General features: G+C 40.5%; 1 protein-coding gene across 2 annotated transcripts in view; it reads right to left on the bottom strand.

The window, feature by feature from the left end:
• Positions 1-16,102, bottom strand: part of NIPAL2 (NIPA like domain containing 2) — a 215,031-nt gene that overhangs the window by 126,332 nt on the left and 72,597 nt on the right. For both annotated transcript variants that reach the window (XM_075316247.1, XM_075316248.1), the window contains exon 4: positions 11,802-11,861. In XM_075316247.1, the coding sequence (XP_075172362.1) occupies positions 11,802-11,861 (60 nt within the window). The remainder of the gene's footprint in view (positions 1-11,801; positions 11,862-16,102) is intronic.

Below are 16,102 nucleotides of genomic sequence, written 5' to 3'. Positions count from 1 at the left end.
TGATGACAGTTTTAGATTAAAGCCAGCTCCGAGCTGAGTCACCTCCTGAACACATCGCCATGTAATCTGCTCCGTAAGGAAATTTCTTGCATATTCTATATAATAAACCTGCGTTTACGTGGTCAGTTTCTCACTCATTTTAACCCCTTAAGAACCTGCTTATTTTAAGTCTTTAAAAACAAACTGATTTTTTCTTTATATACAGTATATATTTTCTTATTTCTTTATGAGCTAAAATTCTTTCAGTTTTCTGTTCGTAAACTTTGCAATAACACGTTATTGTAAACAATAATATTTATTATTGATTCAATTGAATAGAAAAGGTTAAAAAATACGGGGATTAAGGAGAAGGAGAGGGGGAGGGGATGCAGAACAGTGATAATACAAGATGACCCCCAGTGGTCACCCAACGCTTGTAATCAGGATGTAGATACATAAGGTTACAATCAATGTAAATAATGTTGGGTATACTTATGGAGTAATGAAACCGAATTAATCCATGTAGTCAAAAGATCATATAGAGCCGTGGGTGTATGAAAAGTAAGGAGCATAAATAGTTGATCTTAAAAGGTCAAGGTTACCATAAATAGATCTCTAGAAGATCTAGTAGATGCTCCTAACTGTAACAAGAGGGCTATTTTAAGAGGATAAATTCAGTTTACATGAGACCATACGTATACAATGACAGTTTTATACAAAAGATGCTCAAGATGCTGGGACTGTGGAAAAGGTTCCTCATATTCCTATATTCAGGCTAGACTAGTGGGTGGGATAACATCAAAACAGTTTTTAGATTTTAATAATATGTAGAGTACTATATGCAACCCCCATCAGGTGGAGCAGACATGGAGCGCACCATACATAGATAGGCTAGTGCCTAGAAGAATAGTACTTTGACATTTGAGTACTAAATCAAACCAACATATATATAGGCAATATAGGAAAATACATGTGTTCATGAAACACTCCATATGTGCTCCATCAGACTGGAGGAACCACATCAACCAGCAATGATATAGTCATTTAGCATAATTGTTGACCTGTTATTAGATGTATATATATATAAAAGGATTCTATTAATTATCCATTAGTCCATTAAATGCAGCATCATACAGTAGTTACAGAAAAAAGTATATTCAGCATGTCTATTTGACCAGGTAGAAGGATAAATACCATTCAGGAATAAAAGTATATATTACCAAGTTGGTATATCTAGAGATGAAAATTATATAATACCCAGTGCAATGAATGCTACAATATAGGGGCTATAATTTCCAGTTTGTAGATATATCCCTGAAGACACAATAGAACAGTTGAGCTAATGAAGATATTAAACCTGGAGCATGCTGGAATATACACATACAGATGCATAAAAAGCAATCAATGAATTACTTACAAACAGGAGACCACTGGGAGGCTTCCCAACGCGCGTTTCGCCGTCTTTATCAAGGGAAACATATATATTGTAGCATTCATTGCACTGGGTATTATATAATTTTCATCTCTAGATATACCAACTTGGTAATATATACTTTTATTCCTGAATGGTATTTATCCTTCTACCTGGTCAAATAGACATGCTGAATATACTTTTTTCTGTAACTACTGTATGATGCTGCATTTAATGGACTAATGGATAATTAATAGAATCCTTTTATATATATATACATCTAATAACAGGCCAACAATTATGCTAAATGACTATATCATTGCTGGTTGATGTGGTTCCTCCAGTCTGATGGAGCACATATGGAGTGTTTCATGAACACATGTATTTTCCTATATTGCCTATATATATGTTGAAATAAATCAAAAGAGGGCCACTTGATGAATAAAGGCAACAACTCTACAAATGAATATAACCAAGAAAAAAGAGTCTTTCAGTTTGCCAAGTAGCAAATATACCCACACAAGCCATATTATGAAAATATATATAAATATTTATTATAAAGGCTGTAGGGGAAAAACAATACATAGGCATACATATATGAACATAGGACCAAGGGAATTAGTGCTGAAGGGGAAAACCCCACGTGTCCCAAGCATTCATTCAGGAGAACAAGTCTCTACTGAGTAACGGCAGACATACCATAGTAAAATCACACCAGGCAGGCACAGCTCAAAGAGAGTAGAAATGGCCAAGATGGCACAACCAGTTGTTAGCAAAAGCCGAGCAAACCTACCAGGAGGATATGACGCCGAGGGCCCGGGTAACACGTGGGGACCAAACGTCCCAACACGTGTTTCGCTCCGTGTGCTTCGTCGGGGGACGTCCCCCGACGAAGCACACGGAGCGAAACACGTGTTGGGACGTTTGGTCCCCACGTGTTACCCGGGCCCTCGGCGTCATATCCTCCTGGTAGGTTTGCTCGGCTTTTGCTAACAACTGGTTGTGCCATCTTGGCCATTTCTACTCTCTTTGAGCTGTGCCTGCCTGGTGTGATTTTACTATGGTATGTCTGCCGTTACTCAGTAGAGACTTGTTCTCCTGAATGAATGCTTGGGACACGTGGGGTTTTCCCCTTCAGCACTAATTCCCTTGGTCCTATGTTCATATATGTATGCCTATGTATTGTTTTTCCCCTACAGCCTTTATAATAAATATTTATATATATTTTCATAATATGGCTTGTGTGGGTATATTTGCTACTTGGCAAACTGAAAGACTCTTTTTTCTTGGTTATATCTATATATATGTTGGTTTGATTTAGTACTCAAATGTCAAAGTACTATTCTTCTAGGCACTAGCCTATCTATGTATGGTGCGCTCCATGTCTGCTCCACCTGATGGGGGTTGCATATAGTGCTCTACATATTATTAAAATCTAAAAACTGTTTTGATGTTATCCCACCCACTAGTCTAGCCTGAATATAGGAATATGAGGAACCTTTTCCACAGTCCCAGCATCTTGAGCATCTTTTGTATAAAACTGTCATTGTATACGTATGGTCTCATGTAAACTGAATTTATCCTCTTAAAATAGCCCTCTTGTTACAGTTAGGAGCATCTACTAGATCTTCTAGAGATCTATTTATGGTAACCTTGACCTTTTAAGATCAACTATTTATGCTCCTTACTTTTCATACACCCACGGCTCTATATGATCTTTTGACTACATGGATTAATTCGGTTTCATTACTCCATAAGTATACCCAACATTATTTACATTGATTGTAACCTTATGTATCTACATCCTGATTACAAGCGTTGGGTGACCACTGGGGGTCATCTTGTATTATCACTGTTCTGCATCCCCTCCCCCTCTCCTTCTCCTTAATCCCCGTATTTTTTAACCTTTTCTATTCAATTGAATCAATAATAAATATTATTGTTTATATAACATGTGTTTCAGTGTTTTTTCTGTAGGTTTTCATGTATATGCACACTGGAACAATTAATATGTTCTCTTGTTTATTGAAACACGTTATTGTGATGTAGTGTACACACTGGAACCTTGGATTAAGAGTAACTTGGTTTGAGAGCGTTTTACAAGACAAGCAAAGCTTTTTAAAAATTTGTAACTTGGTTTAAGAGCAATGATTTGGAATAAGATACGGATACGATACACTTTATTGATCCCGTGGGAAATTATGAGAATAATGAGAATAAGAGCAAATACTCACAGCGCAAACTTGCGGTTCAGTCTTTTCACCGCGCTCTGACCCACTCTGAGTAAACCTACTGGAGGTAATTTTCTGTACATATGTGCTGTATACAGTATACCATTGTACAGTACAGTATATATATAGCATGTCTATCAATTTGCATTTGTGGATACAGTACTGTACTTTCGTTCTGCTAATCAGTACAGCGCATTGCTTGTACAGTAATTATTTGCCTGCGCAGTATTTTTACCCAACATTTGGCATAGCTCTGCCCTTATTTTGGGGAGAATAGATTTGGGGTGTAATATTGTGTAATGTACTAGAATACAGGTTATGATATTTATACATCATTTTTTCTCTCAATAGTGCACCTCCTGCACCCCAACAATTCTATTGTAAGCTAACGTGCAGTTTAATTTGCTTTATGTTTTTTACTGTACAGTACTTTGTATTAGTGTACTGTAATAATTTTATATGAATACAGTACATTTTGTATTACTGTAATAGGTTTGTATAAAAACAGTAAATATTCTTGGGTTGTGGAACGAATTGCCTGTGTTTCAATTATTTCCTATGATAAAATTCGCTTTGATATAAGAGTAACTTGGTTTAAGAGCGCACCTTCGGAATGAATTCTGCTCGTAATCCAAGGTTCCACTGTATTAGCCTAATTTTGCGATCCATACAATTCATTAACGTTCATTATTTATTTTTTTATTACAAACCATAACGCATGCAGAACAAATAACACGTGAAGGATAAGTGCATACAAATTCTTTTAGAGACTGAAGTATCCCCATCATTTTTGATACTGAAGACGCTTCAGAAAAAGTCTGCAGCATTTTTTCTGAAGTGTCGTCTTTGTTGTCTTTTTTTATTATTTTTTATTGCATCTGCTCTTCCCCCCCCCCCCCCCCTTTTTAAATATGTATATAAAATAATAGGCAATATTGGAAGGTGCTAAAGAATGGTCAGATCTATTCATTGTTTATATTCTAGGCCATATTTGTCTGTTAATGGTCACAGTGTCTTTGTGCACCTACACTTATCCTAACTGGTGCGCTGATTCATTTTTTTTGCTACAGTTTCTTGTACGGAGTACATTTGGGTTATGCCCACCCTTTGAGCTGTGCACCCTATCCACTCAGCTTTCCATGGGCAGGTGTAAAACCCACCCAGGACCAGGTCCTGATCTGCCCATTATATAATGCCTGCCACATAACGAGGTGAGATATTTGCGATAGGGACCATCCTGATTGGTTACATCTTGTTGCAGTGGGAAGGACAAATAGAGCTCCAGCAGCTTTGCAGGGCAAGCAAAGGGTTAATTATCCTGCACTATGTGGGTGAGTAATTAGTTGGGTCAAAAATTTAAGGGGTGGTTATATGGGGATGGTTGCAAGAAAGAGTGGACATACAGTATATAAGTCAGTGCGCTGAATGCTTGCGGCCGAAGGAAGGTGACCGATGGCGGCAGGCATTCAGCAATGTCAGGGTTATTTTTTTTTCTCCGAAATGAACCCCCCTCGGGTAGGCAGGAGGTAGCGCCCTAGGCAAGTGCCTACTCTGCCTATTTCTCATCACAGCCTTGGGTGGATTCCTCCGCGATGGAGTGAAGCCTTCATGTGGATCTTCTGTCATTGTTCCTGAAAGATGTGATTTGCATGGAAGGGAGATAATGGTTAGACAACTGAAGGGGTAATGACGGGTCCAAGGAATGAAGATCGGCAAGATTCAGGCTCTTCGGCAGGTGCATTTCGGGTGCCTATGTAGCCTGGTGAGTAAGATTTTATGTGGTGTCCATCTTTTTCTACTGCAGCTTCACTGGATGCGGTAATTGGTCAAGTGTCAGATCCATTGCAGGGGGTTCACTGCCACGGTATGGGCTGCAGGTGGTAATTCCACAGCACAATTTGTTGAGGTTGCTTCAAGTGAAGAAACTAGTGGGAATAGTATGTCAGTGTCCGTTCAGACCAGAAGAAAAAAAGTGGGAAAAATTTAGCTAGATGTATACTTACATTCAAACTCCCTCTCCTTTTTATAGTTAGGTGGTTCGCATTAAGTGTGAGTTTTAGGGCACTAGTTTGTATATTGTGGGTGATAAGAGCAGATATACACAGAAAAGGGCACCAGATGGGTTCTTCTAGGAGCAAGGTTGTGATTAGGTGATTAGATGTTCAAGGCAGGAGTTGGCAGCAAGTATTACTGATTTGAATTGCTTTGCTTGGTTAGAGCTTTATCTAAAATTACTTGGGGGCAATGACCAGGGTATACGCCCCTGCCGAAATTTGATCAGAGATATTCGTCTCTGTGCATCTTATCCAAAACTGAAGATTGTATGGTCAGACAGTGTTCCTAGGTCTGGCGCAAAACCAAATCCATTCAAAAAATGAATAAGACAAAAATTAAAGCAAATAGGGCAGTGGGGAATTTTATAGTAAGGAACAGTGGCATAGCGATCAAACATACAGATCTGGAGGTGGTGGAGGGCAATTTTTGGAGTAACGATGGTGTACATTTGTACACAGTCGGTATTGACTTGTGGAGCTTGAAGATATAGGAAGGTGCTTCTTTTGGTGGAGTGACGCACATCATTGAGGAGTCAAGTGATGCTTGCTGTGGCGGTGTGAAGGAGTTCTTGTAGTTATTAGAAAATTGAAGTGTGGATTTGTACATCAAGTAGATGGCACCCTCCAATTACGTTTTTTCCATCTCCTATATAAGAAAGTCCTTAGTTACCCCTCTCCACCCATAGCAGTTTTTAATTGCAATGAGATGACACACAGTTAGGGTCACAGAGCTAGGGACCCCAATATAGAGATATGCCTTGACGAGGCCTTGGGGCTCAGTTACATTGATCAATGCGATTGCTAAATATCTCCTTTTTCCTAATATTCATGGCAGGTATGCAATTCATTATTCACATGTTCAAATTAGCAAGTAGCATTTTTCATTGTATATTCCAATATTTGTCCATATGCTTGAGGCATTATACCATTATCTAAGTTTGATGTGCAGCCTTATCCTTTTATAATGTATGTATTTTTTGGCTTGCACTCAATATATATATATTAGTGCTCACTTCAGTTATCCTATTCAGTTATATGGAATTTGGTAATGGCCTGGCGGCGTTTTGTGACTCTTCAGGGTGAGGTCCTGGGGAGTTTGTGCCATGGAAAATGTTTTCTGGGGACAGAGGTGTCCCTAAGCTGGTGGTCCAGGCTAAGGGTAATACTGGAAGATTACAATATTAGGCTACCGACAAGGCCTTCGGAGCTCCAAGAACATCCTTCAACCTAAAGTCATTATTGTTATGTTTGCTGTAATAAAGGCCAGCTTGGCCATTTTAATCCAAAATGATGGGTCTGTCTTGCTCTGGAGGGAAAGGATTTACTGCCAATATGCAAAGTAGTCGACAGAAGGTGGTGGAAGCACAGCCTCTACAATACTCGAGTCATGGATTTTATGATTTTTTGATCAAAGAAATATCAACTAATTACCCTATGTTTTTGACATGTATTACTATTTCCTGAAACCTGACTGTAATATACATAGTGTGGATATGCCCTAACTATGGGACAGTACAATTACGGCAATAACAAATTCACATACCTTTTTGAAAAAAATCATTTTTGGTTTTAAAATTAAATCTTTGTTGTTGTCCACACATTCTAAAGATTTATAGCATTTCTATTTTTTCATTAAAAGTAGCCATATGACGCATCATTTTAAAAGGATCTATAATTTATTGCATGACCTTTTCTTTGAATAGAAAAAAAAGTATTTCTTAAGTAACACATTATCGTTTTTTTCTGAGGTTGTTAAGATTGCTGCTACCACAAAGATCTCATTATTTATTAAAAATAAAAGTATAATTTTGAGTAGGTTTATCATATTATATTCTATAGAAACTAATAACTTTTTTTGTTCCCTTAGAAGACATGTTAAAGGGAACCGGTCAGGTGCAATATGCACCCAGAACCACAAGCAGATCTGGGTGTATATTGCTAATCCCTACCTAACCGTCCCTGTATACACTAGCATAGATAAAGAGATCTTTAAAGAAAGTGTTTCTAAAGTTTTTTTATCATATGCAAATGAGCGTGGGGACTAATCCCAAGGACGTTATATCTCCATATAGTCCACCCTCTTATGTTAGCATGCCCACAGGGGCGTGCTAACATGCTATTCAATGCAGCATCACCAGCACTGCCACGCGTACCTGTGTCCCCGCTTCTGAATGCCGGGTACTTCTGGTCATCCACAGTATGAAGCCGGGTGTACGCGTCCCAGCTTTCATTGAGGTTTACTGCACATGACTGGAAGTGCCGGGCAATCAGAAGAGCGGTCACAGCGAACACAGGTATGCACGTCATCGCTTTGAATAACACATTCACATGCATTGAATAACATGTTAGTACACCCTTGTGGGCGTACTACCATGCTAAGAGGGTGGACTATACGGGGATAACACGCCCTTGGGACTAGTCCCCGCACTCATTTGCATAAGATAAAAGATCTTTAGAAATTCTTTTTCTAAAGATCTCTTTATCTATGCTAGTGTAGGGACAGTTAAGCTGGGTTCACACATAGCGACAGCGACGACGTCGCTGTTACGTCACCATTTTCTGTGATGTAACAGCGACCTTGTAAGTCACTGTTATGATCGCTGCTTAGCTGTCAAACACAGCAGAAGCAGCAGCGATCATAACGACACGCGTCGCTGTGCTACATGTTCAGAGAGCAGGGAGCCGCGCTTAGTGCTGGCTCCCTGCACTCCTAGCTACAGTACACATCGGGTTAATTACCCGATGTGTACTGCAGCTACATGTGCAGGGAGCCGCGCACACCGCTTAGCGCTGGCTCCCTGCACTCCTAGCTACAGTACACATCGGGTTAACTACCCGATGTGTACTGCAGCTACATGTGCAGAGAGCAGGAGCCGACACTGGCAGCGAGAGCGGTGGACGCTGGTAACGAAGGTAAATATCAGGTAACCAGGGAAAGGTCTTCCCTTGGTTACCCGATGTTTACCCTGGTTATAGCTTACCGCACCTACCAGAAGCCGGCTCCTACTCCCTGCTCGCTTCATTTCGTCGCTCTCTCGCTGTCACACACAGCGATGTGTGCATCACAGCGGGAGAGCGACCACCAAAAAATGAAGCTGGACATTCAGCAACGACCGGCGACCTCACAGCAGGGGCCAGGTCGTTGCTGGATGTCACACACAGCTACAGAGATGGGACGTCGCTGCAACGCCACAGAAAATGGTGACGTAGCAGCGACGTCGTTGTCGTCGTCGCTGTGTGTGACACCACCCTTAGGCAGGGATTAGCAATATGTACCCAGAACTGCTCGTGGTTCTGGGTGCATATTGCACCTGACAGGTCCCCTTTAAGGCTAATGCAATTTTACCACAATGGTAAGGGTATGACACCATTTTGAAGATTAGCCATATGATTTTTAGCCTCACCTCCACCACGTACACAAACAGCAGAATCATTCCGCAGTATGTATATCGTGAGTAAAAGCTACAGATTTTTCAGTGTAAACACTTCAATGGAAGAAATCCAGAAGAAAATCCAGAAATTCACAAAAAAATTTGCATGTAGCACATGACTGTTTTGCAGCATATTGGCCGTACTAGACAATATATGCCACCTGTGCCCTCCAGACATGGTGGAATTGCCACAAAAATTTACAGTGAATTACATAAGTTTTAAAAACCCCATTGAGACTTAGCAGGGAATACAAGAAAGATTAGATCATCAGATCAGATTTTATCCTTTGCAAAGCAAAACTCTGATTGTAAATCATTTTTGCCATGGAATCATAATGAGCGGTAAAATCTGTAGCTGCATGTACCTTTTGTGCATTGCTGATTATATATGGGGGATCTCATTTTTAGGAAACCCTTGGAATTAGAATTCTGACCATATTGGCTGATTTTTAGCCTTCAGCGAATAAAACATTTTCAATTGCGTTTTTATTTTACTTTATTTGTACAAAATGCTGATCTTACACATAATATAAGCCTCTATTGATATCCATATGAAATACCGTGCCACGTCTGTCATGGTTAGGGATGCACCGGTAGGGTTCAAATCCGTAATTATTATTATTTATTTTCATAGCGCCATTTATTCCATGGCGCTTTACAGTGAAAGAGGGTATACATACAACAATCATTAACAGTACAAAACAGACTGGTATAGGAGGAGAGAGGACCCTGCCGGCGAGGGCTCACAGTCTACAGGGGATGGGTGATCGTACAATAGGTGAGGACAGTAATGATAGAAGATCAAGCCGGGCACCAACAAAGTTATATTGAATCAAGAGAAAATTTATTTATGCAGTGAGTCCAGAAAATCATAAAAGACGTTTGGGTCTTGAGACAATTCTTCATCAATTTAACATGCTGCCGAAAAGGAGACCGCCTGCATTGGGGGTGTGGAGAGATATCAGTGATATGTGGCGCCAGATCTATTGACATCCATGTCATGGATTCTATTACTTAAGGGGTTGTCTGGTGAAAACAAGTCATAACCTACTGATCAGTCAGGGTCCGCTTGGTAGGAGCTGGACCAAGCAACAGAACAGGGAATGTTATCTTTGATCCCCACTCTCTGTGGGTCTGCCGAAAAAAGTTCAGTGCAGGACTAATCCCCTCCTAGAGAATGAATGGAGTGGTGTGTGTCAAGTGTGTGGCTGTGGCTTAATTTTAATGGGGATAAAAGTACTTTCTTCTCCAATCAGCACATGTTCTTGGATAGGTGATAATTAGTGATTAGCGACTACTAAAATGCTCAAATCATCATTACTTGAATCGAGCTGGTCAGACGTGAGTAAAGGTCCAGTCACACTAAGCAACTTACCAGCGATCCCAACAACGATAGGGATCGCTGGTAAGTTGCTAGGAGGTTGCTGGTGAGCTGTCACACTGTGACGCTCCAGCGATCCCACCAGCAACCTGACCTGGCAGGGATCGCTGGAGCGTGGCTACACGAGTTGCTGGTGAGCTCACCAGCAACCAGTGACCAGCCCCCAGTCTCCTAGTTACAGCACACATCAGGTTAATTAACCCGATGTGTGCTGCAGCTAAATGTGCACAGAGCAGGGAGCAGCGCACAATGCTTAGCGCTGGCTCCTTGCTCTCCTAGTTACAGCACACATCGGGTTAATTGCCTGATGTGTGCTGCAGCTATCTGTGCACAGAGCAGGAGCCGGCAGCACAGGCAGTGAGAGCGGAGGAGGCTGGTATCAACTGTAAATATCGGGTAACCAAGGACAGGGCTTCTTGGTTACCCGATGTTTACATTAGTTACCAGCCTCAGCAGAAGCTGGCTCCCTGCTCACTGCACATTAGTTGTTGCTGTCTCGCTGTCACACACAGCGATCTGTGCTTCACAGCAGGACAGCAACAACTAAAAAATGGCCCAGGACATTCAGCAACAACCAACGACCTCACAGCAGGGGCCAGGTTGTTGCTGGATGTCACACACAGCAACATCGCTAGCAACGTCACAAAAGTTGTTCGTTACCAGCGATGTTGCTAGCGATGTTGCTTAGTGTGACGGGGCCTTAACGAGCAATATGGAAAGTCAATGATTGGCCTGTTTGGGTCTCTGCCAGCCATAAACAGAGCATTTCCGGTGGGAGAACGGGGTTTTTTGGGGGGGAAGGGGAAGGGTAGTGTCACACTACCTATGAGAACGTTGTTTTATCCCCCAGGAGAGCAGTGAAGCAAGACTGTGCATTGTGGTCATTATTTCATGGCCGAAATATCCGAGCACCCACAATACTTGGCCGATCTCTGTGAGTACCCTAGCACCCGGATGCTCGATCGAGCAGTCGAGCATGCTCACTCATCATAACCTGACAACCCCTTTATGGAAGCCATAAAAGATATGTCAGACTCATTTTCAAATGTGTTTCAACTAACAATTCCAATGTTTTGGAAGGATAAATTGCACATCATTCTTCCTCATTCTTGCTATGAAATTAAACAGAAACAGAGCGCCCAAACATTGCGTTTACTTACTTTCCTCCCTATGATTTGGTACTAAAACAAGTATCTTTAACCCAACCTTTAACCTGTATGAAGTCAGCCATTATTCTGGAATAATCCATATCCAAGGAGTACCCCATATGCATTTACACAAGTATTTACATTCTTTTGGCATTTAGATTCTTACCTATAACATCAGATGCCCTCAAAGATTCCTTCAAGAACAAAACCGATATTGCTGCACTCCCTGTAATAGAGAGGTTTTACTATTAGCAGATTTACTAATATATTCAATATTCCAATCTCCAACAGTATATCCAATCTAATGCAGACCATAGAAATATAGGCATATGCAGAAGAAAAGTGGGACAAGTACAACCCTCTACTGTTCTTTCATCAGAATATACTACACAATTTAAACAAAACTCCTGAAAAGTTTAGATTTTTCCTGCATGTAACCTTCTCAACCCAACATTTTAAAAAAATATTGCCATTAGTTTTTTTTTCAAATCCCCGTTTAACTTTAATAGGGTTGTAACTTGGCAAATAGCACTTATATAGTAAACATTATCCTCTTTTGCTGGCCTTTGTGTCTCCATGGTTACAGACTACAAAATACTCTATGACTGTAGAATCAGACTACATAGTCACATCCAATTTTATTAAGTATTGGACAGATGGAAGAAATAATACATAGACCATCATAAAAGTTATAGGCACAAACATTAGAATATTCTTTGTTACATACATTATTATAATTTATTTATATAGCAGCATTAATTCTGCAGCACTTTACAGACTTTATCATCACTGTCCCTATTACTATCCATATTCCCTATCAGTAAGTCTTTGGAGTGTGGGAGGAAACCGGAAAACCCGGTGGAAGCAAACACGGGGAGAACATACAAATAATTTTTCACCCATACTCCCTATCACTCAATGGGACAGTGCAATTTATGGGGTCTTACAAGACTCATGTTACAGATATAAATGGTGCCGGATTCTCTATTCTGCAATGAATTTGATCTTGGTTTCATCCTTGGCACCGAAAGTGGTAAATTTGATGGCCATTTCCAGCACTTTATTACAGCTGAAATATTTTGGTGTTGACTCTATGACCTGTAGCTGATAAGAGGCTCAACAGGCGCAGGTTTACTTGGATGAAAAGAATACTACAACGTAGAATGTAAAATGTAATATAAAATGTAGAATATAGAATATTAGATGTAGGGAATAGCAGCCATAATACAGACACCATATAGTCAATTGGAACGAGCCTTGTAGTCAAAGTTAGGATGTGCCATCAGTCTTTTTCTTAGGCTATAGCGTCATGCCTTCTGATTGAGCACTCCTCCTCTTCAGCCTTATGCGATTTTAATTTTTTATTTGCAGGTTCCTGTCCGCTCATAAACTGGAGGTTGTTTTAACCCAAACAGAGGCATTAGAGTAAGCAGGGACCCAACAAAATCAAGTCACCTTCACGTTGGCTGTTGGGCTCACATAAAATCTGGCCATTTTTGTGTGCTAAGTATCTCAATTTTTACGTTTTTTCATAGCAGTAATTCATATCTATATGTCCATATTCATTGTTACACATACATTAGCACTACATAGTGCAGCGGTCTCTTTTTGTTATTATAGTCAGAGTTAGGCTACGATTCCACAATCTGTATTTGTTGAATTTTTAAGGCTGCAGAATTCCTGCACCATTTCTTCACCTTAGGTTGCTTTCGATTTTTTTATTGCATTTTTGTATGCATTTTTTTAACGTGTTTATCTTTTTTATCTTTAGTGTGTCATGCTTTACATAAAGCGGCCTCATTTTTGAATGTTCCTGGTATTGACAGTCTTATGTTTGGATTACATGTCTTTTTGATGCATTTCTGCCAAGAAACGCACTAAAAGCACATCTGTGTTTTTTCATGTGTGGATTTTCCGCATATAATACAACTCTACGGGTAAATAACACAAAGAAAACTCAGCATACCCGCAAGAGAAATTGACATGCTGCGGATTGGAAAAACGCATCGCAGGTCAGTTTATGCAGCGTAAAAAGAAGCGCAGTGGGGAGATTTCTATAAATCCCATCCACTTTCCGTAAACTGTAAAACGCTGCATTTTTGACGAAGCAAAAATACGCAAAGCTAAAAACGTGGTAAAAACTCATAGTGAGAACGCATAAGGGTGAACGCATTAAGGAAAAAGGTTTACTGAACAGAACATCAATGCTTCTGAATAGCGCGGTCCTAGATATGTCACACTATGGTATAATCAATGTAATTATGTTATGGCTCTCTCAGTTTTATATCTCCATATTTTTCGTAAGTGCACGGCTGTTAGGCTCAGAGCCTGATTCTAGTTTATAAAGACCCACAGGGGGAAAACAAAAATGACATTAACTTTCTAAATGATCTGTTATCTCAGCACAAGCCTAATCTCTGACAGCAATGTGCATTAAACAGATAAGGCCAAAAGGCCAAAGAACTGCTCTTCTGTATCTGGAAGTCACATCCCAGGGCTATTTGTTTTGGTAATTGTATCTGCAAAGCAGCTTTAAAAGAACATTTACAAACATTTATTCTTTTAAACACAGAACATCAATCTCCCAATAAACTGCGTCATTTATTATTGACGACAACTGGTCATTTATACGTAAACTTTTCATCGCAGGTCAAATTGTTACATGCAAATGGTGGTCTCCTGACTTGTCCCCCTCTCCTTTTGTAATTATATATTCTGTGCTCAGTGGTTAGCAATGTAGCTGCAACACTGGGGTCCTCCAGAGTTCAAATCCCACCAACGACATCATCTGTAAGGAGTTTGTATGTTCTCCGCGTGTTTGCGGGGGTTTCCTCTCACACTCCAAAAACACATAGGAAATATGGACCAATGTCCAAGGAGTAGAAAGTCACGGCATACAGCATCCAATATTCCAAAGTGTTTTATTTCATGGTAAAGTGCAGATAAAAGTAGCGGGGAGAGAGCTGGGTGCAGGTCCCCTAAAGACGGCCGACGGCTGTTTCGCACCTCTTAGTGCTTCGACGGGTCCATTGAAATAAAGCACCTTGGAATATTGCATGATGTATGCCGTGGCTATCTACTCCTTGGACATTGGTCTGGATTCTCTTTTCCTATGCCCCGTGCACTCATAATTTTTTCCATAAAGAGGACTTAAGCTGACATGTTTATCCGGTTATAAGGTAGAGCATGGTTTGATGCAGAAACCGCTTCTGTTTGATACATAGGGAATATGGATTGTGAGCCCCAATGGGGACAGTGGATATCTCTTTAAAGCGCTGTGGAATTAAGAGAGTAAAATAAATTCAAGATTCAAGGGTGCTTTGTATTCCATTTTGGGCTGGAAAATAAGAATTTTTTTTAGGTAAAATTTGGCAAAAACAATTATGTGAACGTAGCCGAAGCACTCACTTCCTGTTGATTCACTTGTTTGGTCCAAAGGCTCGTTTGGTCTTAAAGCCATTTGCTAGACCTGTTGTTAATGCACCAAGCTGGCAGACTGCAAAGTGTCCCACTTCATGGGCCTGCGAGCTACAATGTGACTCACGAGACCCCAAGTGTACATGTTGACCTCTCAGATAGGCAAAAAATAGTTTCTGTGCCATTTACGAGCAGATAGCTTTAGGCTTTGCGCGCACTAGAAATGTGAAGTTTCTCAAGAAAATTTCTTGAGAAACTTCTGGGAGTGGAAGATTTCCGGACCTCCGGAAAAAATCCGCGCCAAATCCGCGGTAAATCCGCATGCGGATTTGCCACGGATTAGCCGCGAATTTGCCGCGATTTTCCCTGCAGATTTTGCAGGCTGTACTGCAGAAATCCACAGGTACCTGCGGAAAAGAATTGACATGCTCATTTTCTCAAGAAATTTTCTCAAGAAAATCTTCTCAAGGAAATTTCTTGAGAAAAATCCGCAGCGTGCGCACAGCTATTTTTTTTTCTCATAGGATTTGCTGGGAAATGTCTGCACAAAGATTGCAGACATTTCTCAAGAAATTTCCGCAGCAAATCCGCGGGTAAAACGGCCTAGTGCGCACATAAATTTGCAATTACTTATTGAGAGAAGATCAACTATATAGCTAGTCAATAGGCACTGGTTGGCTTTCATTTTTCATAGAGCAGCCGAAAGATTGTTTGCACTATTGGGTGTCCAAATACTGAGCCATCGTTGTCAGCAACACATCCTCTGTTTATATGAAATGATGTGCTGCCAACAATATAAAATTTTGCATCAATGATAAGATCGAGTTTGTTTCCTTTTCGACGGGTAGACATTGTTACTAGAGAAGAGCGAACCTTAAAAGTAAAGTTCGGACTTTAAAAAATAAAACAAAAAAAAAACAAAAACACAACAGTGTCTGAAGTTCGGGTGCTATATGCATGCCAACCACTCATGCGAGCATCGCTGTGCTTGGTTACGCTCGGTGCTCGGCCCAGTGTGAGCCACTTGCAATGTTTGATCGGCTCAAACTG

Source organism: Anomaloglossus baeobatrachus, chromosome 6 (assembly GCF_048569485.1).
Source record: "Anomaloglossus baeobatrachus isolate aAnoBae1 chromosome 6, aAnoBae1.hap1, whole genome shotgun sequence".
NCBI classification, from domain to species: Eukaryota; Metazoa; Chordata; class Amphibia; order Anura; family Aromobatidae; genus Anomaloglossus; species Anomaloglossus baeobatrachus.
This window is presented reverse-complemented; position numbering and strand designations above follow the sequence as displayed.